At 45.9% G+C, this 21,733-nt stretch overlaps 1 protein-coding gene across 4 annotated transcripts in view; it reads left to right on the plus strand.

Annotated features, from left to right (window-relative positions):
- The window catches only part of RANBP3 (RAN binding protein 3), a 175,977-nt gene that overhangs the window by 140,172 nt on the left and 14,072 nt on the right, over nt 1–21,733 (plus strand). For all 4 annotated transcript variants that reach the window (XM_073324306.2, XM_073324307.2, XM_073324311.2 and 1 more), the window contains one exon: nt 4,318–4,460. In XM_073324306.2, the coding sequence (XP_073180407.1) occupies nt 4,318–4,460 (143 nt within the window). The remainder of the gene's footprint in view (nt 1–4,317; nt 4,461–21,733) is intronic.

The following is a 21,733-nucleotide window of genomic DNA, read 5'->3' on the forward strand; positions in this document are numbered from 1 at the left end:
AAGGGGCTATTAGGTCATCTAATTTGACCTCCTGTATATCACAGCCCATTAAATTTCACTCAGTCACTCCAAAGGGTGGCTAAACTTAAACTTTGGAAAACCAGAAAATACAGAGTTAACGTAACGTCTCATACACCACAACCCTCCATTCCCCAACTTTAACCCTGTCCTATTCAAACAATGCCACGGCTTGGCCTTGTCAGAGATCATTAGACTGTTCTTCCTGAGTTTGCAAAGGAGAGGGGAAAGTATTAAAGTAATGGTGGGAAGTGGGAACTCTTAGGCCTTGTCTTGAGTAGGATAAATATCAAATTTAGGTTAGGCTTAGTGAGGAGGAGCTAACTAAGCCTGACCTACATTTGACCACTTTAGTTACTCAAGATAAATCTCAGACTTGCCAGATATTAACAGCTGTTCATCCTTGACCTAAGAATTCATTCTGGAACCTCCCCTTCAGCTATAAGAACGGCCATACTGGGTCAGACCAAAGGTCCATCAAGCCCAGTATCCTGTCCTCTGACAGTAGCCAATGGTAGGTGCCCCAAAGGGAATGAACAGACAGGTTATCATCAAGTGATCCATGCCCTGTCACCCAATCCCAGCTTCTAGCAAACAGAGGCTAGGGACACCATTCCTGCCCATCCTGGCTAATAGCCATTGATGGATCTATCTTCCATGAATCTATCTAGCTCCCTTTTGAACCCTGTTATAGTATTGGCCTTCACAACACCCTCTGGCAAGGAGTTCCAGAGGTTGACAGTGCATTGCGTGAAAAAATACTTCCTTGTGTTTGTTTTTTTAAACCTGTTACCTATTAATTTCATTTGGTGGCCCCTTGTTCTATGAGAAGGCATAAATAACACTTCCTTATTTACTTTCTCTATACCACTCATGATTTTATAGACTTCTATTATATCCCTCCTTAGTTGACTCTTTTCCAAGCTGAAAAGTCCCAGTCTTATTAATCTCTCCTCATACGGAAGCCGTTCTATACCCCAAATGATTTTTGTTACCCTTTTCTGAACCTTTCCATCTCAAAAAAGATATATTGGAATTGGAAGTGATCACATCTACAGGCAGTATTCAAGGTGTGGGCGTACCATGGATTTATATAGAGGCAATATGATATTGTCTGTCTTATTATCTATCCCTTTCTTGATGATTCCCAACATTCTGTTTGCTTTTTTGACTGCCGCTGTACATTGAGTGGATGAATTTAGAGAACTATCCACAATGACTCCAAGATCTCCTTCTTGAGTGGTAACAGCTAATTTAGATGCCATCATTGTATATGTATAGTTAGGATTATGTTTTCCAATGTACATTACTTTGCATTAATCAACATTAAATTTCATCTGCCATTTTGTTGCCCAGTCACCCAGTTTTGTGAGATCTTTTTTTAGCTCTTCGCAGTCTGCCTGGGACTATCCCTGACTGAGCCCTGTGGAGCTTTGAGGTATACCACGAGATTGCTAGAATTCCCCGGAACAGTAGTGCTGCAGAGGACAGGGCGGGTGTATGAACGCCAGTGTGGATGTGGGGTTCTGATAGGCACTGTGAATACGCAAGAGAGTGTCAGAAGGGGATGAAACACTCTTATGTTCCCCTATCTTCTCGACATACCCAGTGAAATGCCTGTCTCTGAATAAGACAGTGGTAGACGTTCCAGCAGCTCCCCAACCTTATAGATATTTAACTCCTTCATACATTTTTAGATTTTTAGAATCAAGAAGGGCCATTGTGATCATGATTGTGTACCTGGACCTCCTGCATAGCAGAGCCCAGAAATTAGATTGCCCTGATTCCTCTAATTGCAGCTGCACTGCTCCTCAGTTGGCAGGGTGAGCTCTGGCAATTTGCTGCAGCTAATGCCTGGATCAACACAGCTCCCTCTAGCACAGTGAGGGGGCAGCAAGTACATCAGAGGTCTTGATGGTATAGAATTGGGTTGGACCCACCCAGCACAACACAGAAGTGGCAGATGTTAGGGATGGGTCAGGTTTGGCCCCAATGCCTATTGCCAGCTACAAGAGAGAGAGAACGGGGTGGGCAAACTACGGCCCACGGGCCGGATCTGGCCCCTCAGGACTTTGGATCTGGCCCCTCAGGACTTTGGATCTGGCCCCTCAGGACTTTGGATCTGGCCCGCGAGATTGCCATGAAGCATCCGGCACCATGTCCCTGTGGCTCCTGGGGGAGGGGGAGCAGAGGGCTCAGCTTGCTTTCCTTGCCTGTGGATACCTCCCCCAAAGCTCCTGTTCGCTGGGAACGGGGAACCGTGGCCAATGGGAGCTTCGGGGGAGATACCCACAGGCAAGGGCAGCGTGTGGAGCCCTCTCCTCCAGGGCTGCAGGGACGTGGTGCTGGTCGCTTTCCGGAGCAGCGCGGGGCCACGGCAGGCAGGCAGGGAGCCTGCCCTGGCCCTGATTCGTGGAGGCTGAATCCCTCCTGCCCCCTGGCTGCACCCCAACCCCCTGCCGCACCCCAACTCCCTGCCCTGAGCCCCCTCCTGCACTCTGCACCCCCTCCACCCCAATCCTCTTCCCTGAGCCCCCTTGTATACCCCGCACCCCTCCTCTGCCCCAACCCCTTGCCCTGAACCCTTTCCTTCACACTGCACCCCCTCCCATACCCCAATCCCCTGACCCAGCCCTACATTCATGGCCCTGCATGCAATTTCCTCACCCAAATGTGGCCCTTGGGCCAAAAAGTTTGCCCACCCTGGGGTAGAGTGATGGAATTATGGCTGTATAGAGATGTGGTGTGGGAGACATTATCTTAACTCTCTCCTGATTTTAAGAGGTTTTAATGTAGCCACTGTTCACGTCCTAAAAAGACACAAGGCATTGCTGGATTACTTTGTTAATGCAGTAAAAGTTCTTGGGCAGTAAAAACAACGAGGAGTCCAGTGGCACCTTAAAGACTAACAGATTTATTTGGGCATAAGCTTTCGTGGGTAAAAATCCCACTTCTTCAGATGCATGGATACAGACTAACACGGCTACCCCTCTGATTCTTTGGCAGTGAATACAATATAAAGATTTTATAAATTCCTCACCGTGTCTTATGCATCGATAAACACACAGTCTTTAAAGATGAGTAAATATATGCTAAGGAATGATCCTATGCTTTCTGGAAGCTGGAGTTTTCCATCTCTAGTCTGTAATATGTAAATAGAGACTTTGGGACTGATTCTGGTGTCCTCCCTGGCCCCTATACATTCCTTCAGCAAAGTAATGAATCTACTATGAATGACACTAAACTGAGAGGAGTGGTAGATGCCCTGGAGGGTAGGGATAGGATACAGACAAATTAGAGGATTGGGTCAAAAGAAATCTGATAAGGTTCAACAAGGACAAGTGCAGAGTCCTGCACTTAGGAAGGAAGAATCCTAGAGACCAAGTGGCTAGGCAGCAGTTCTGCAGAAAAGGACCTAGGAGTTACAGGGGACGAGAAGCTGGATATGAGTCAAGAGTGTGCCCTTGTTGCCAAGAAGGCCAATGGCATTTTGGGATGTATAAGTAGGGGCATTGCCAGTAGATTGAGGGACTTGATCATTCCCCTCTGTTCAGCATTGGTGAGGCCTCATCTGGAGTACTGTGTCCAGTTTTGGGCCCCACACTACAAGAAGGATGTGAAAAAATTGGAAAGAGTCCAGCGGAGGGCAACAAAAATGATTAGGAGGATGGAGCACATGAGTTAGGAGGAGAGGCTGAGGGAACTGGGATTGTTTAGTCTGCAGAAGAGAAGAATGAGGGGGGATTTGATAGCTGCTTTCAACTATCTGAAAGGGGGTTTCAAAGAGGATGGATCTAGACTGTTCTCAGTGATAGCAGATGACAGAACAGGGAGTAATGGTCTCAAGTTGCAGTGGGGGAGGTTTAGGTTGGATATTAGGAAAAACTTTTTCACTAGGAGGGTGGTGAAGCACTGGAATGGGTTACCTAGGGAGGTGGTAGAATCTCCTTCCTTAGAGGTTTTTAAGGTCAGGCTTGACAAAGCCCTGGCTGGGATGATTTAGTTGAGGATTTGTCCTGCTTTGAGCAAGGGGTTGGATTAGATGACCTCCTGAGGTCCCTTCTAACCCTGATATTCTGTGAATCAACCCAAGTCTGATTCTTTTAGTTATGCTTTCTCAGTGCTTTTCCCCTTTGCTGCTTGTCTTGAAGAGCCGTGCAAGTTGTATATAAACAGGACTCTCCTTTTAAAAAAAAAAAAAAAAAAATGTTCTGAAAGTGACAATAGGGTTCTTGGAGTCTTCTGCGATGTCCAAATGTCTAGTGTCTCCTGCTAATTTACTTTGTATGTTGATTCTAGTAATGCGGACTCAGGGGAGTCTCAGGTTAATCCTGAACACCAAGCTCTGGGCTCAGATGCAGATTGACAAAGCCAGTGAAAAGAGTATCCGTATCACAGCCATGGATACAGAGGACCAGGGAGTCAAAGTTTTTCTGATATCGGTGAGTGTTCTTTGTTTACTCTCTAATTTTCCTGCCAAAAAGAGTTGTTCTTCGAGTAGTATTCATATGGTTGTTCCACTTCAGGTGTGCGGGCAGCCCACGTGCCTTCAGCCAGAGATTTTCATTAGCAGTGTCCATGCATCCCACACATGCACCCTTATGCTTCCTTGTGCCCTGCACTGATGGGCAAACAACCCTCAGTTCCTTCTTGACTGCCTCGGCCTGCAATGGAGCTTTAACATGTCCACATTGAGTGTGCCTTGGCTAAAGTTTTTTTTTTATACTAACTAGTTTAGTTTAGCCTAGTCTAGTTTGTTGGTTAGATTAGCTTAATTTAATAGTTGAGAGGATAGGTTTTTTCCCTCTCTCCTCCCTCTGGGGAGGCTCACTTTCCTTGGGAGGGCATTCCCAGCTTGCCAGCGTTCAAACACTGCCCCGCTTAGATTAAGTTGAGGCTTACTAATGATGGAGCATTTCCTTTTGCCCCACTCCAGAGCCAGGTCAGGAGAATCTCTCTCTCTCTCTCTCTCTCTCTTCTTCCCGCCCCCAGTACAGCAGTCTCTGGGCGGATCCCAACTCCCCTTAGGCCTTGGCTCAGCAGTCCCCCAGAAATGGGAAGACTCCAGAGACCTCCTCAAAAGATCCCAGAAAGAGGAGCTCTGACTTCCTTCAGGAGCCTGCTCCACAAAGATGTTGGTCTCCCTGTAGGTCGATGGTCTCAGAACTTCAACCTCTCAACCGAGTACTGTTGAGATATCAGTGGGGCAGGAAAATCCTGGCGCTTTTCCAAGAACAAACATGGCTCTGAGAGTGCTTTTGTACTGTCTAGACACAATAAAGATGTCAAGGAGAGACACTTCTCCAAACCAGTCCCATTGGACCTGGCGCTAACCAGGTATCTCCCCCAAAGCGTTCCTCAGCATCATACAAGCCTAAGTATCTGACTCCGTCAACGCCTACCTTGGAGTGCTCTAAATCTCAGCTACCATCTACCTCTACATACAACCTCGGTTGTTACCTCCTCTCCTGTATGGTCCCCCACAATTGTCATCCTGGGCAGCATACCAACAACAGTTGTTAAAGGCATTTAGCTCCACCCTCTGGGACTATAGGGACACAACCTCCTTCTCTACAGCCTCAGCAGGAGGAGATGTTTGAGGAGCAGGAGGGCAGGGCATATAAGGATGCGACCCCTCAAACTACCATTTACTCATCATAGAATCATAGAATCATAGAATATCAGGGTTGGAAGGGACCCCAGAAGGTCATCTAGTCCAACCCCCTGCTCAAAGCAGGACCAATTCCCAGTTAAATCATCCCAGCCAGGGCTTTGTCAAGCCTGACCTTAAAAACCTCTAAGGAAGGAGATTCTACCACCTCCCTAGGTAACGCATTCCAGTGTTTCACCACCCTCTTAGTGAAAAAGTTTTTCCTAATATCCAATCTAAACCTCCCCCACTGCAACTTGAGACCATTACTCCTCGTTCTGTCATCTGCTACCATTGAGAACAGTCTAGAGCCATCCTCTTTGGAACCCCCTTTCAGGTAGTTGAAAGCAGCTATCAAATCCCCCCTCATTCTTCTCTTCTGCAGGCTAAACAATCCCAGCTCCCTCAGCCTCTCCTCATAACTCATGTGTTCCAGTCCCCTAATCATTTTTGTTGCCCTTCGCTGGACTCTCTCCAATTTATCCACATCCTTCTTGAAGTGTGGGGCCCAGAACTGGACACAGTACTCCAGATGAGGCCTCACCAATGTCGAATAGAGGGGAACGATCACGTCCCTCGATCTGCTCGCTATGCCCCTACTTATACATCCCAAAATGCCATTGGCCTTCTTGGCAACAAGGGCACACTGCTGACTCATATCCAGCTTCTCGTCCACTGTCACCCCTAGGTCCTTTTCCGCAGAACTGCTGCCTAGCCATTCGGTCCCTAGTCTGTAGCTGTGCATTGGGTTCTTCCGTCCTAAGTGCAGGACCCTGCACTTATCCTTATTGAACCTCATCAGATTCCTTTTGGCCCAATCTTCCAATTGGTCTAGGTCTTTCTGTATCCTATCCCTCCCCTCCAGCGTATCTACCACTCCTCCCAGTTTAGTATCATCCGCAAATTTGCTGAGAGTGCAATCCACACCATCCTCCAGATCATTTATTCAAAACTGGCCCCAGGACCGACCCCTGGGGTACTCCACTTGATACCGGCTGCCAACTAGATATGGAGCCATTGATCACTACCCGTTGAGCCCGACAATCTAGCCAGCTTTCTACCCACCTTGTAGTGCATTCATCCAGCCCATACTTCCTTAACTTGCTGACAAGAATACTATGGGAGACCGTGTCAAAAGCTTTGCTAAAGTCAAGAAACAATACATCCACTGCTTTCCCTTCATCCACAGAACCAGTAATCTCATCATAAAAGGCGATTAGATTAGTCAGGCATGACCTTCCCTTGGTGAATCCATGCTGGCTGTTCCTGATCACTTTCCTCTCATGCAAGTGCTTCAGGATTGATTCTTTGAGGACCTGCTCCATGATTTTTCCAGGGACTGAGGTGAGGCTGACTGGCCTGTAGTTCCCAGGATCTTCCTTCTTCCCTTTTTTAAAGATTGGCACTACATTAGCCTTTTTCCAGTCATCCGGGACTTCCCCGGTTCGCCACGAGTTTTCAAAGATAATGGCCAGTGGCTCTGCAATCACAGCCGCCAATTCCTTCAGCACTCTCGGATGCAACTCGTCCGGCCCCATGGACTTGTGCACGTCCATCACCAGATCATCACCAGATGCAGCAGTAATGTCTCCACCACTGTCAGTGGTGATGATTTCCAGCAAATCCAGGACGTCATAAAACGGGTATTATGTTCTCACCAACAACTCCGAGTGTTTGTTCTCCCACTCCCCACCTAATTCTCTGGTGGTTGATGCAGCGACTGAGTGGGGAAAACACCACCACACCAGGTTGACAGTGTATGATAAGACCAGAAGTGCCTGAACCTTTTGGGACTAAGTCCTACTCATCTGTTGTTCGAAAATTCCAGATCGCTAATTACCAGGCAATCATGGCAAAATATAATTACTATACCAGATGTATTGTTCTTATCGAGCACCTTCCACTGGAGCAAAGAGAGCAATTTCAGGCCATCGTTTTTGAGGGACAGTTGCTTGCCAAGACATCCCTTAAAACATCCCTAAATCTTGCATACACTGGGGTCTATTCTGTCTCTACCGCAATAGTTAGGTGCAGAGCAGAGGTAGGCAAACTACGGCCTGCGAGCCATATCTGGCCTGCAGGACTGTCCTGCCCGGCCCTTGAGCTCCCGGCCGGGGAGGCTAGCCCCTGGCCTCTCCACTACTGTCCTCCCTCCCCCCCAGCTTCAGTTCGCCATACCACCACAACTCTGGGCAGCGGGGCTGCGAGCTCCTGCCGGGCAGTGCAGCTGCAAGAGCTGCCAGCCTGCCACGGTCCTCTAGACTGCGCGGTGGCCTGGCTGCCAGTCCTGGCGCTCTGAGCGGCATGGTAAGGGGGCAGGGAGCAGGGGGTTGGATAAGGGGCAGGAGGTCCTGGGGGGGCAGTCAGGGGAGAAGGGAGCAGGAGGCGGTTGGATGGGGCTGAGGTTCTGGTCGGAGGGGGTCAGGGGATGGGGAATGGGGGGGTTGGATAGACGTGGGAGTCCCGGGGGTCTGTCAGAAGGTGGGGGTGTGGGTAGGGATCAGGGCAGTCAGGGGACAGGGAGCATGAGGGGTTAGATGGGGCAGGAGGTCCTGGGAGGTGGCGGTCAGGGGCAAGGAGCAGGGGAGGTTTTATGGTCGGGAGTTCTAAGGGGGGCAGGAAGTGGGAGGGGGCGGATAGGGGGCGGGGGCCAGGCTGTTTGGGGAGGCACAGCTTTCCCTACCCAGCCCTCCATACAGTTTGAGAACCCTGATGTGGCCCTCAGGCCAAAAATGTTTGCCCACCCCTGGTGTAGATCATCCTGGCTCCAACTGTTCAGGTTCCCTAGATAGGTGTAGAGCATTATAGAGGACCTCCCTTTTGATGGTCTGAAAATGTTTTCAGAGAAAACAGAAAAATCCCTGTACACTTTGTAAGACTCCAGGGCCACTTTCTAATCTCTGGGAATTTACGCACCGATGAACAAAAAAAAAAATCTGGTAGATCACAAACCTTCCAGATATCCTGTCCGATCCAATTCTCTGGTTTCCAAAGAGCCACTGAACCCTCCCCCTTCTCCCCCAGCTGAAAAAAAACAGGTTCTAGAGGAGGATCTGTCTGGCCCAAGTATGCAACAAGGGTAGTCTACTGAGACACCAGTTTTGACAATTTGATTGAGGGTTCAAATCGTCCCCATTCTTTAGTTCACTAGCTGCAACATTTTGTCCCCTTGCCCCTCCTGTTTTGGAGACTGACTTTCCCATTTTCAGCATTTATGGAAACAGATTACTACAGACATGAGTCTTGGAGATTGTAACATCAGGCAACACCATTCACCTTGCCTCCTTTCCACCCCCTTCTGTTTTCAGGGACCCCTCTTACAAGCTCTTGCTGAGACTGAAAATAAACCCATTTCTTCATTTAGGAATGATAGAGCCTGTCCCTCCTCTACACAAGGGAAAAGTTTTCCACTCAAGGTACTTTCTTGTACCAAAGAAAAACAGAGGATGGAGACCAATTTTAAATTTAAGGCTCCTAAACAAATTTGTAAAGTCTCGAAAGTTCAGAATGGTGACTCTGGGAGCTAGAATTCCTTCATTAAATTCAAGGGAATGGCTTTTCACCCTCAGCCTACAAGACTCATATTTCCATATAGTGAGAGACCCATCTCACAGACGATATTGTTATAGGTCAGGATCATTTTCAATACCAGGTGGTTCCTTTCAGACTCTCCTTGGTGCCGAGAGTGTTTTCAAAGGTTCTAGTGGTAATTGAGGCAATTCTAGTGTTCCTATACCTTGACAATGGCTGTTCAAGGGTCAGTTTTATGAAGAAGTGCTGGGAGCCACGCAGAGAGACCTTTTTCTGTTCATGAAACTAGGTCTCTGGCTCAATGACAAGAAATCCATGTTGACCCCTGTACAGAAAATACAGTTCATGTGGCATCCTTCGATTTGTTGGTAGCCGGGACCTACCTTCCCATGGACAGGTTGATACACTGTCAGATCTTGTCAGGAGTATTCAAGAGAGCCCTCAAACCTCAGTGAGAAACTGTCTTCAGGTCCCAGGTCACATGGCAGCCTGCACTGTGGTAACAGATCATTCAAGATGATGCCTTTGTTGCTTCCAGGGGTAGCTCAGAGCAGTCTACTCACCAAACAGATACAACTTAGACAAACAGGTTTTGGTTCCCCACGAGGTGAAAGATTCCCTAGACGGATAGAAAGATTATCACAATATCGATGCAGGAGTTCCCTTCCTCTGACCAATCTCAATGGTCACTGTAACAACGGATGCATCTCTGTTGGGATGGGGAGCACATCTCAGCACTCATACAATCCAGGGCAAATGGTCACCTCAAGAAACCAGTCTCCACATCAACTTGTTGGAACTTAGGGTGCTCAGAAATTCCTGCCTTCACTTTCTGCCTCTCATCAGGGACAAGTTAATCAGGATCATGACTGACAATGTGGCCTGCATGTTTTGTGTCAAGGAGGAGCAAGATCCCCTCTCTGTGCGTTGAAATAATAAAGCTGAAGAACTGGTACATAATCCATCAAATACATATTTCATGCATCCGACAAAGTGGGTATTCACCCATGAAAGCTTATGCTCTAATACGTCTGTTAGTCTATAAGGTGCCACAGGACACTCTGCTGTTTTTACAGATCCAGACTAACACGGCTACCCCTCTGATATTTCGGCAGTGTACCTCTCTAGTATTCCAAATACCGGGCCGATGCTTTTAACAGACACTTTTCCCAGGACTACAAATGGGAGTTGGACTCTTTTACCCTCCAGGGCATATTTCAAACTTGGGGATTTCCGGAAGTGGACCTCTTCACCACCTCCATCAACAGGAAGTTTTGTATGTTCTGTTCATGACAGGGTCGAGGCCATAGTTCCCTGAGGGATGCCTTCCTCCTGCCTGAGACGAAGGGATTGTTCTGTGTGTTTTCCCCCCAACACGTCTGATACTGAAGGTGAACAAAATCCGACAGGACAGGCATGGTATCCTTACCTGTTTCACCTGTCCCCCTCTCCAGCAATCAAGCTTCTGATCATCCCTCATCTCCCAAGACTCTGGTCAATTACTTCATCCCAATCTAAGAGTTCTCCACCTCAAGATGTAGCTCCTCGGTGGTTTGCAGAGTTAGAGTCTACCTGTTCTGCGGAGGTACAGCAGGTGTTGTTAAACAGTAGGAAAGAATCTGCCTGGGAAATAATTACCTTAAAAGTGGAAAAGATTTAGCCATTGATGTGAACTTCAAAGACTCGCACCTGACTCTTCCTCGGTCTCCATAATCTTGGTTACCTGCTGCAACTGAGGAAAACAGGATTATCATCTAACTTGGTCGCAGTTTACTTGATTGCCATAGCAACCGATCATTTCCCCAGTGAAAGGGATTTCAGTGCTTGCTCACCTAACAAATGTAAGGTTCATCAAAGGATTGAGGAACCTTTTTCCTCAAGTGAAAGTTCTCACTCCAGTTTAGGATAGCTCTTACATATCTCACAAGACCTCCCTTTGAACTGATGGCAACCTGCTTCTTACTGAACTTGTGTCTGAAGATTGCCTTTTTGGTGGGTATCACATCGTCCAAAGAGTCAGAAGTTGGGGACTTAATGGCAGACCCTCCCTGCACGGTTTTCTGGAAGGACAAGGTTTTGTTACGTCCACAGGCTAAATTACTGTCTAAGGCAGAGGTGGCCAGTCTGAGAAGGAGCCAGAATTTACCAATGTAAATTGCCAAAGAGCCACAGTAATACATCAGCAGCCCCCCATCAGCTCCACTCCCCGCTCCCAGCGCCTCCTGATCAGCTGTTTTGTGGCATGCAGGAGGCTCTTTGGGGATAGGGGGAGGAGTGAGGGCATGGCAGGCTCAGGGGACGGCGCAGGAAGGAGTGGAGTGGAGTGGGGGCAGGGGCTGTGGCAGAGCCAGGGGTTGAGCAGTGAGCACCTGCCAGCACATTGGAAAGTTGGCACCTGTAGTTCCAGCCCCAGAGTCGGTGCCTATACAAGGAGCCGCATGTTGCTCTGGAGCCCCAGGTTGGCCACTCCTGACCTAAGGTGTCACCCAAATTTCATCTTATTCTGACCATTCATTTACCATTCCCCAAACTCCCAAAAAAAAGCATAATTGCAGACAGGAGGCTTCCTTCCATACCTTATATGTCAGACGAGCATTGGCCGTCTGTCTAGCTAGGACTAAATCATTTTGGATGTTTCCTAGTCCATTTGTTTCCATTGCAGACAGATTGACAAGTTCCACAGTCTCCACTCAGATGCTATCAAGATGGATCTCGGAGTGTATTGTTGAATGTTTTGAGGCAGACAGCATTCAACCTCCTTCTTAGGTGATAGCCCACTCTACAAGGTTGCAGTGAACATCTATGGCATTACTTAAATACGTTCCAGTAACTGTGATCTGTAGAGCCGCTACATGATCTTCAGTATATACCTTCCGTAAGCATTGCCTTTGCCCATGCCTCTAGAACCAAAGTGGCAGTTGGTGATGCAGTTATTTTCAGTTCTGGACCCAATTCTGAAGCTCTCATCCCTAGGAAGACACTGCTTGGGAATCACCTGAAATGGAGCATCCATAGGGACACTACTCAAAGAAGAAGTTGCTCACCCCATGCAATAATTGTAGTTCTTTGAGATGTTTCCCTATGGGTGCTCCACTACCCTCCATCCCTTCTGCTTTTGCATTCCCTCTGAGAGACTTTGCATTAGAGACGGAACTGAGAGTGGATTGCCCATGCAGCCCTATGTAGCCTCAGTGCACAGCACAAAGATGCATTGGATACATGCGCAGACGCTGCTAATGAAAATCTCTGATTGAAGGTGCTTAGGGCGCTCACACACCTGAAGTGAAGCCCCCATAGTGAATACATCTCGAAGAACTACAGTTACTGCAGAAGTGAGTAACTTCTCCTTTTCTTAAATTGCTCCCGTCTCTCCCCTTTCCTCCATAAAAAGGACACTGACAGCCCTTTTCATTGTCAAAGACATTATTTATGGGAGGGGAAAAAAGAAGTAAAAGCATACTTGTTTGACTGAAGTCCTGTGCATTGTAAGGTTGCTTTGTTAAGCAGGATTGTCCAAACAGTGGCCCTTAGAATCCTGAAGTGTTATTCATGGATGCTCTTACTGTAAATGCTGTGTCAGGCCAAAGCTGGTCATTTCTAGTGATTGATGGAGGAAGGTACAAGCCAAGCAAATACTTTGGGTTGGGGCATTTTGAGTACATACGTTGTATTTATCAAAGTTCCTGTAGAATGGAATGTGTCATTGGACTTAATGCCCTTATGCACAGAGCTAGGTTCTTGGGCTTAATTTTACACTTGCTCTCTGGAGAGTGACTGCTTGTGTATGGGGACCTAGTGTCATAAGAACTGAGGCAAATAGTTCAAGTTCATCAGGGCATGAAAGAATCCCTGTGAGATAGTGGTTAATGAGAAGAAGTCCTTTCCAGGGACACTGATGCTGGGTTTTGTGACCGTGGAAGATGAAAGAGGCTATATTTACTGTCAAGAAATTGCTATGTCTTTCAAGCATTACAGATCAGATTTAAACATTCCAATGGCTGTTGGGACTAGACATTTTGTACTCTTTTCATTTCCTTGACCCATAATCAGAGCATACTTTTGGAAAAACCAAGGTATCTGGCTTATTAGTGAAACAAGGTGGTGAGTAGTTTTCTGAAAACTGCTGTTTATATGCATTCATGCTGATCTATCCACAAGAGCACTGAAGGAAGAACAAAGTGTCCGAGTTGCTAGCAAAAATATACAATCGCTCATTAAAATGAGCTGCTATATTAGCGTTTTAGAGGGTAGCAAATGTTGTACCTTTATTTAAGAAAGGCACAAGGGTGATCCAGGCAATTACAGACCAGTGAAGCTTGCTTCTGTACCTCATAAATTCATTGAAATTATCATTAAAATTCTCCTTTGAGTGTCTGTTTGCCCTTTGGGGATTTGTGCTGACAGGTGCAGCAGGACAGTAGACCTTCTGGTAGTAGTGCCTGTTAGGCATTCATGCTCCTCTACCCTCCCTGTTTAGTGCTTGAGCATGTTTTGAGGGCATGGGTATAAAGGGGACATCGCACCATTGCTGCTTCAGTTCCTTCCAACTGCAGCAGCAACAGGACATGACCCACTGGATCTCAGAGCCACTGGTAGATAGTGCCTTTATCTGTTAATAGTTTTTAAAGATGATAGTCTCTGGCTAGTTAGTTTTAGGATAAATTAGGCTAGATTTAGACTAGGCCATAGTTGTAAGGAATAATTTTATTGTTTGGTATGGCCGATCCCTTGTGAAGAAACAAGGGTTTAAGTGGTGCCCGTCTTGCCCAGCAGTCTTCCCTGCATCTGATGCACAAGTTTAGTGTCTAAAGTGTTTGGGGAAGAACTATTCCCCCGCACGTTGATCAGTAGCACTTTCACACCTCAGGTCTGAAAGAGAGACACAACAGACTTCAGGCCCTTTCATTATAAAAGGCCATTCTGTTAAGCCTCTGGGATCTGAGAACTCTAAAGGATCCAAAAATAAGGAGAGGTGGCTTGAATCAGCTCAGACTACATCCAGATCCAAGAAAATTGCAACAACGAAAGCTTCTGCATTGACACCAAGCTCCAGTTCCAAATTCTCAAATCGGACTGTTCCTAAGCTTTCGGATCCAGTTCCAAAATTAATACATTTTTCTGTGGAACCAGTTTCAGTCAGTTGTCATAAGGGTCCGAGTAACTTACCAGAACTGGTTACCTCAGTTCAGAGGCAAATGGAAGCTAAATTAAAACATACCTCTGGTAGTTCATCAGACTGTTCACGTGTGGATCCAAGACCAAAAGACAGTAGACCTATAGACTGTTCTAGAGATACAGATCAAAAGGAAAGATTACTGGATCTGCACACATCAACTCAGCAACACACTAATGTCATGATGTGGATTCACTTGGACCCACAGCTACTAACAGATCCAACTGTTCTCGGGATTCTTGTGATAAATATTTGGGACAAAGGGATTCGAGGGATAAAGTCCTCGGATCGCTACCCTTTCCTTCTTCTCCACGTGGGCACTAATGATACTGCCAAGAATGACCTTGAGCGGATCACTGCAGACAACGTGGCTCTGGGAAGAAGGATAAAGGAGTTTGAGGTGCAAGTGGTGTTCTCGTCCATCTTCCCTGTGGAAGGAAAAGGCCCAGGTAGAGACTGTCAAATCGTGGAGGTCAACAAAAGGCTATATGGTGTCGGAGAGAAGGCTTTGGATTCTTTGACAATGGGATGGTGTTCCAAGAAGAAGGATTGCTAGGCAGAGAGGGCTCCACCCAACAAAGAGAGGGAAGAGCATCTTCGCAAGCAGGCTGGCTAACCTAGTGAGGAGGGCTTTAAATTAGGTTCACTGGGGGAAGGAGACCAAAGCCCTGAGGTAAGTGAGGAAGTGGGATACTAGGAGGAAGCACGAGCGGGAGCGCGCGAGAGGGAAGGACTCTTGCCGCATACTGAGAAAGCAGGACAATCAGGGAGTTATCTTAAGTGCCTATATACAAATGCAAGAAGCCTCGGAAACAAACAGGGAGAACTGGAAGTCCTGGCACAGTCAAGGAATTATGATGTGATTGGAATAACAGAGACTTGGTGGGATAACTCACATGACTGGAGTACTGTCATGGATGGATATAAGCTGATCAGGAAGGGCAGAAAAGGTGGGGGAGTTGCACTGTATGTAAGAGAGCAGTATGACTGCTCAGAGCTCAAGTATGAAACTGCAGAAAAACCTGAGAGTCTCTGGATTAAGTTTAGAAGTGTGAGCAACAAGGGTGATGTCGTGGTGGGAGTCTACTACAGACTACCAGACCAGGGGGATGAGGTGAACAAGGCTTTCTTCCGGCAACTCTCGGAAGTTACTAGATCTCAGGCCCTGGTTCTCATGGGAGACTTCAATCACCCTGATATCTGCTGGGAGAGCAATGTAGCGGTGCACAGGCAATCCAGGAAGCTTTTGGAAAATGTAGGGGACAATTTCCTGGTGCAAGTGCTGGAGGAACCAACCAGCGGGAGAGCTCTTCTCGACCTACTGCTCACAAATATGGAAGAATTAGTAGGGGAAGCAAAAGTGGATGGGAACCTGAGAGGCAGTGACCATGAGATGGTCGAGTTCAGGATCCTGACATAAGGAAGAAAGGAGAGCAGCAGAATACGGACCCTGGACTTCAGAAAAGCAGACTTTGACTCCTTCAGGGAACTGATGGGCACAATCCCCTGGGAGAATAACATGATGGGGAAAGGAATCCAGGACAGCTGGTTGTATTTTAAAGAATCGTTATTGAGGTTGCAGGAACAAACCATCCCGATGTGTAGAAAGAATAGTAAACATGGCAGGTGACCAGCTTGGCTTAACAGTGAAATCCTTGCTGATCTTAAACACAAAAAAGAAACTTACAAGAAGTGGAAGATTGGACAAATGACCAGGGAGGAGTATAAAAATATCGCTCAGGCATGCAGGAGTGAAATCAGGAAGACCAAATCACACCTGGAGTTGCAGCTAGTGAGGGATGTTAAGAGTAACAAGAAGGGTTTCTTCAGGTATGGTAGCAACAAGAAGGTCAGGGAAAGTGTGGCCCCCTTACTGGATGTGGGAGGCAACCTAGTGAAGAGAATGTGGAAAAAGCTAATGTCCTCATTGCTTTTTTTTGCCTCTGTCTTCACGAACGTGGTCAGCTCCCAGACTACTGCACTGGGCAGCACAGTATGGGGACGAGGTGACCAGCCCTCTGTGGAGAAAGAAGTGGTTCGGGACTATTTAGAAAAGCTGTACGAGCAGAAGTCCATGGGGCCGGATGTGCTTTAGCATCCGAGGGTGCTAAAGACGTTGGCGGATGTGATTGCAGAGCCATTGGCCATTATCTTTGAAAACTCATGGTGATCGGGCTAGCTCCTGGACAACTGGAAAAAGGCAAATATAGGGAAGAAGGAAAACCCGAGGAACTACAGACATGGCAGCCTCACGTCAGTCCCTGGAAAAATCATGGAGCAGGTCCTCAAGGAATCAATTGTGAAGCACTTAGAGGAGAGGAAAGTGATCAGGAACAGTCAACATGGATTCACCAAGGTCATGCCTGAGTAACCTAATTGCCTTCTACGATAAGATAAGTGGCTCTGTGGATGAGGGGAAAGCAGTGGACGTGTTATTCCTTGACTTTAGCAAAGCTTTTGACATGGTCTCCGACAGTATTCTTGCCAGCAAGTTAAAGTAGTATGGGCTGGATGAATGGATGATAAGGTGGACAGAAACTGGCTAGATCATCGGGCTCAACAGGTAGTGATCAATGGCTCCATGTCTAGTTGGCGGCTGATATCAAGCGGAGTGCCCGAAGGGTCAGTCCTGGGACCGGCTTTGTTCAATATCTTCATTAATGATCTGGAGGATGGCGTGGATTGCACTTTCAGCAAGTTTGCAGATGACACTAAACTGGGAGGAGTGGTAGATAGGCTGGAGAGTAGGGATAGGATACAGAGGGACCTAGACAAATTAGAGGATTGGACCAAAACAAATCTGATGAGGTTCAGCAGGGACAAGTGCAGAGTCCTGCACTTAGGACGGAAGAATGCCATTCACTGCTACAGACTAGGGACCAAGTGGCTAGGCAGCAGTTCTGCAGAAAAGGACTTAGGGGTTATGGTGGACGAGAAGCTGGATATGAGTCAAGATTGTGCCCTTGTTGCCAAGAAGGGCTTACAGCATTTTGGGCTGTATAAGTAGGAACATTGCCAGCAGATCGAGGGACGTGATCATTCCCCTCTATTTTGGCATTGGTGAGGCCTCATCTGTAGTACTGTGTCCGGTTTTGGGCCGCACACTACAAGAAGGATGTGAAAAAATAGGAAAGAGTCCAGCGGAGGGCAACAAAAATGATTAGGGGACTGGAGCACATGACTTATGAGGAGAGGCTGAGGAGACTGGGATTACTGAGTCTGCCGAAGAGAAGAATGAGGGGGGATTTTATAGCTGCTTTCAACTACCTGAATGGGGGTTCCAAAGAGGATGGATCTAGACTGTTCTCGGTGGTATCAGATGATAGAACAAGGAGTAATGGTCTCAAGTTGCAGGGGGGGAGGTTGAGGTTGAATATTAGCAAAAACTTTTTCACTAGGAAGGTGGCAAAGCACTGGAATGGGTTATCAAGGGAGGTGGTGGAATCTCCTTCCTTAGAGGTTTTTAAGGTCAGGCTTGACAAAGCCCTGGCTAGGATGATTTATTGGGGATTGGTCCTGCTTTGAGCAGGGGGTTGGACTAAATGACCTCTTGAGGTCCCTTCCAACCCTGATATTCTATAATTCTATGACAGCAAACGTGGAGAATCTCCAGTACCTATTCCACCACCTATTACTCCAAATGGAGTATTAAAAGATTTTTCACCATTCTACATGACCCAGTTTCCTACTGCTGTCATTTCACCTGCAGCTTCAGTATTGGATGCGGGATCGAATTCACTATAAGATGTAGAGTCTGTTCCCACAAGTATGCCTACGACCTGACCATTTTCAGATCAGAATTTCCCTTCTCGGTACCCTGTGTTCCAAACAAGGGATGTGAGATAGGATTGGGGTGACTGCCAGAATTGGGTTCCTTGCTCATATTGATCAACCCTCAACTTACTATTATCACTCCAGGAAGCATGAATCTTCCATGCCAATACATCTTTTACCAAACTGAAGGGTCCAGATCTTACCCCAAGAGAATGTTCCCAATCTTGCCCACAGGAGACATTATTTGAGGAGGAGCATCAGAGAACGTCTCCTCTACAAGAATTTCAACAGTAAAATATGGAGCTGGACAGTGGCTCATCTCCTGATGAAAATGGAGGTGTAGCTATAGTATTGTCTCCTTCTGAGAACGTAATTCAGTTTCTTGAGCTAGTGGATAGAATGGCATTAACTTTAAAATTACCATCAGTAGCTTTGGAAAAAGCCACCCATCCAATTTTTGATATTTTGGGTTCTACTGCAAAGAGTACGATTTCATTACCCATATTGGGAGGTCTCTGGTAATCAGCAAAATCTCTCTTGTCCCATCTTCATGTGAATCAATTTCAAAAAAGGCAGATAAACTATATCGGGTCCCACAGGAAAAATTCTCCTGTTTTCATGTACACCCTCAACCTAATTCTCTTGTGCTAGTAGCATCAGTTCAGAGATCCAGGTCAGGTCTTCAGCACTCAACTCCTTGTGAAGAAGAAGGAAAAAAGTTGGACTCTGTAGGAAGAAAATTATTTCATCAGCTTCTTTAAACATGCATGTGGCCAATTATCAAGCAGTAAAGGCCAAATACCAATTTCACTTGTGGGAGAAGATATCAATCTTAACCAAGAATGTCCCAGAAAATCAGAGAAGACTAACAGTCACTCTCATAAAGATCAGCCAGAATGTGACAAAACATGCCGTTAGGTCAGGAGTAGTCAATTATTTTTTGTCAAGATTCCCATATCTTGATCAAGATATAGTCAAGGTCCTGACTCCAGAGAAACATTTTTTCACACAGCAATAATAATGATGATTATAAGTAAATAAAAAGATTTTGCGGTCTGCTCAAAAAAGTCTGGCGGTCCAGATTTGGCCCGCGATCTGCCTATTGACTACACCTACTTTAGGGCATCATTTGACATTTCTGAGACTGCACCAAGATTTGTGGCATCAGTTATAGCTCTCATCAGACATGCACGGCTATGATTTTCATCTTTCCCTATGGAATCTAAGACAAAAACTGAGGATTTACCTTTTTGAAGGAGATGGATTCTTTAGTGCAAAAACTGATGAAGTTCTGGAGAAAATGAAGAACCCATGCTCCAATATAAGATCTTCTGGGTTACTGCTTCCTTATCGTAGAATGACATCTGCATCTGTGTTCAGATACTATAAACATTCCTTTCCATCTTCTCCCTCTTCTTCTTATACCCATAAGAGGCAACCTTATTATCAGCAACAACAGACATCCTCTCAAATGCAGGAGAGGAAAATACCCTCCAAGCTTAGGATGAGGATGAAGAACTCCTCAGTTGTATCTTCGTAATGTCAGACCTTGGGTTTGATGTGATGAACAAAAGCTTCAAACCTGTTTCTGTCAATACTACCCACGTTTTTGGAAACACTCATCTCTACAGCACATGGATAAATATTGTCTTGGACAGATGGGTTTTAGATGCAGTAAAAAAAAGTTTATACCTTCCAGTTCAAATTCTTTCCTCCATGTAAACTTCCCTTTCGCCCTTTTTAGGGACCCTTCTCACAAGCACATGCAGCGGCTATAGAAGAAGTTCTGTTAGAATAAAGGAACATTTGATTTTTTACTCTTGGTATTTTCTAATCCCAAAAAAGAATGGAGGTCTCAAACGAATTCTAGACTTCAGAACTTTAAACAAGGTCATCAAGAAGTTTCAGGTCAGGATGGTAACTGATTATTCCCTCCCTGTCCACTTTAGATTGGTTCGCTGCTCTTGATCTCAAAGTCTCATATTTCAATAAGACCCTTGCATCAAAAATATCTGTTCTTTTTTTTCTGTTGGTTCAGACCTTTTCCAGTAAAGATTCCTACCCTTTGGCCTTTAACAGCGCCCAGAGTCTTTACAAATGCCTGGCTCCAGTAGTAGCACACCTGAGAAGACAGGAAATTTCCATCTTTCATTACATAGATGATTTTCTTCTGAAGGCTCCCTCCAAAGAATTACAGAAAGCCATTCAGGTTACTCATTCTTTGTTCAGAACCCTACATCTTCTCATCAATAAAGAAGAGTCTCTTCTCACACTGTCACAAAAGATTATGTTCACTGATGTGATTCTTGACTCAATATAGGTAAGAGCTTTCCATCTGAAGGAGCAAATTAATGCAAGTATGTAGGGACAAAATTAGAAAAGCCAAGGCACAAAATGAGATCAAACTAGCTAGGGACATAAAAGGAAACCAGAAAACATTCTACAAATACATTAGAAGCAAGAGGAAGACTAAGGACAGAATAGGTCCATTACTCAATGAGGGGGGAAAGACAATAACAGAAAATGTGGGAATGGCAGAGGTGTTTAATGACTTCGTTTCAGTTTTCACCAAGAAGGTTGGTGGTGATTGGACGTCTAAAATAATGAATGCCAGTGAAAATGAGGTAGGATCACAGTCTAAAATAGGGAAAGAGCAAGTCAAAAATTACTTAGACAAGTTACAGAGTAACAGCCGTGTTAGTCTGTATTCGCAAAAAGAAAAGGAGTACTTGTGGCACCTTAGAGACTAACCAATTTATTAGAGCATAAGCTTTCGTGAGCTACAGCTCACTTCCTCAGATGCATATCATGGAAACTGCAGCAGGCTTTATATATACACAGAGAATATGAAACAATACCTACTCCCACCCCACTGTCCTGCTGGTAATAGCTTATCTAAAGTGATCATCAGGTGGGCCATTTCCAGCACAAATCCAGGTTTTCTCACCCTCCACCCCCCCACACAAATGGGCTATCACCAGCAGGAGAGTGAATTTGTGTGGGGGGGTGGAGGGTGAGAAAACCTGGATTTGTGCTGGAAATGGCCCACCTGATGATCACTTTAGATAAGCTATTACCAGCAGGACAGTGGGGTGGGAGTAGGTATTGTTTCATATTCTCTGTGTATATATAAAGCCTGCTGCAGTTTCCATGATATGCATCTGAGGAAGTGAGCTGTAGCTCACGAAAGCTTATGCTCTAATAAATTGGTTAGTCTCTAAGGTGCCACAAGTACTCCTTTTCTTTAGACAAGTTAGAGGTTTTCAAATCACCAGAGCCTGATGAAGTGCATCCTACAATATTCAAAGTGCTGACTGAGGAGATATCTGAGCCATTAGCAATTATCTTTGACAGGAGATATTCCAGAAGACTGGAAAAGGGCAAATATAATGCCCATCTATAAAAAGTGAAATGAGGCGAGGAATTAGAGACCAGTCAGCTTAACTTCTGTACCCGAAAAGATAATGAAGCAAATAATTAAGCAATCAATTTGCAAACACCTAGAAGATAATAAGGTGATAAATAACAGTCAGCATGGATTTGTCAAGAACAAATTGTGTCAGACCAACCTGATAGCTTTTTTTGAC

This window comes from Lepidochelys kempii, chromosome 25, assembly GCF_965140285.1.
Source record: "Lepidochelys kempii isolate rLepKem1 chromosome 25, rLepKem1.hap1, whole genome shotgun sequence".
Lineage (NCBI taxonomy): Eukaryota > Metazoa > Chordata > Testudines > Cheloniidae > Lepidochelys > Lepidochelys kempii.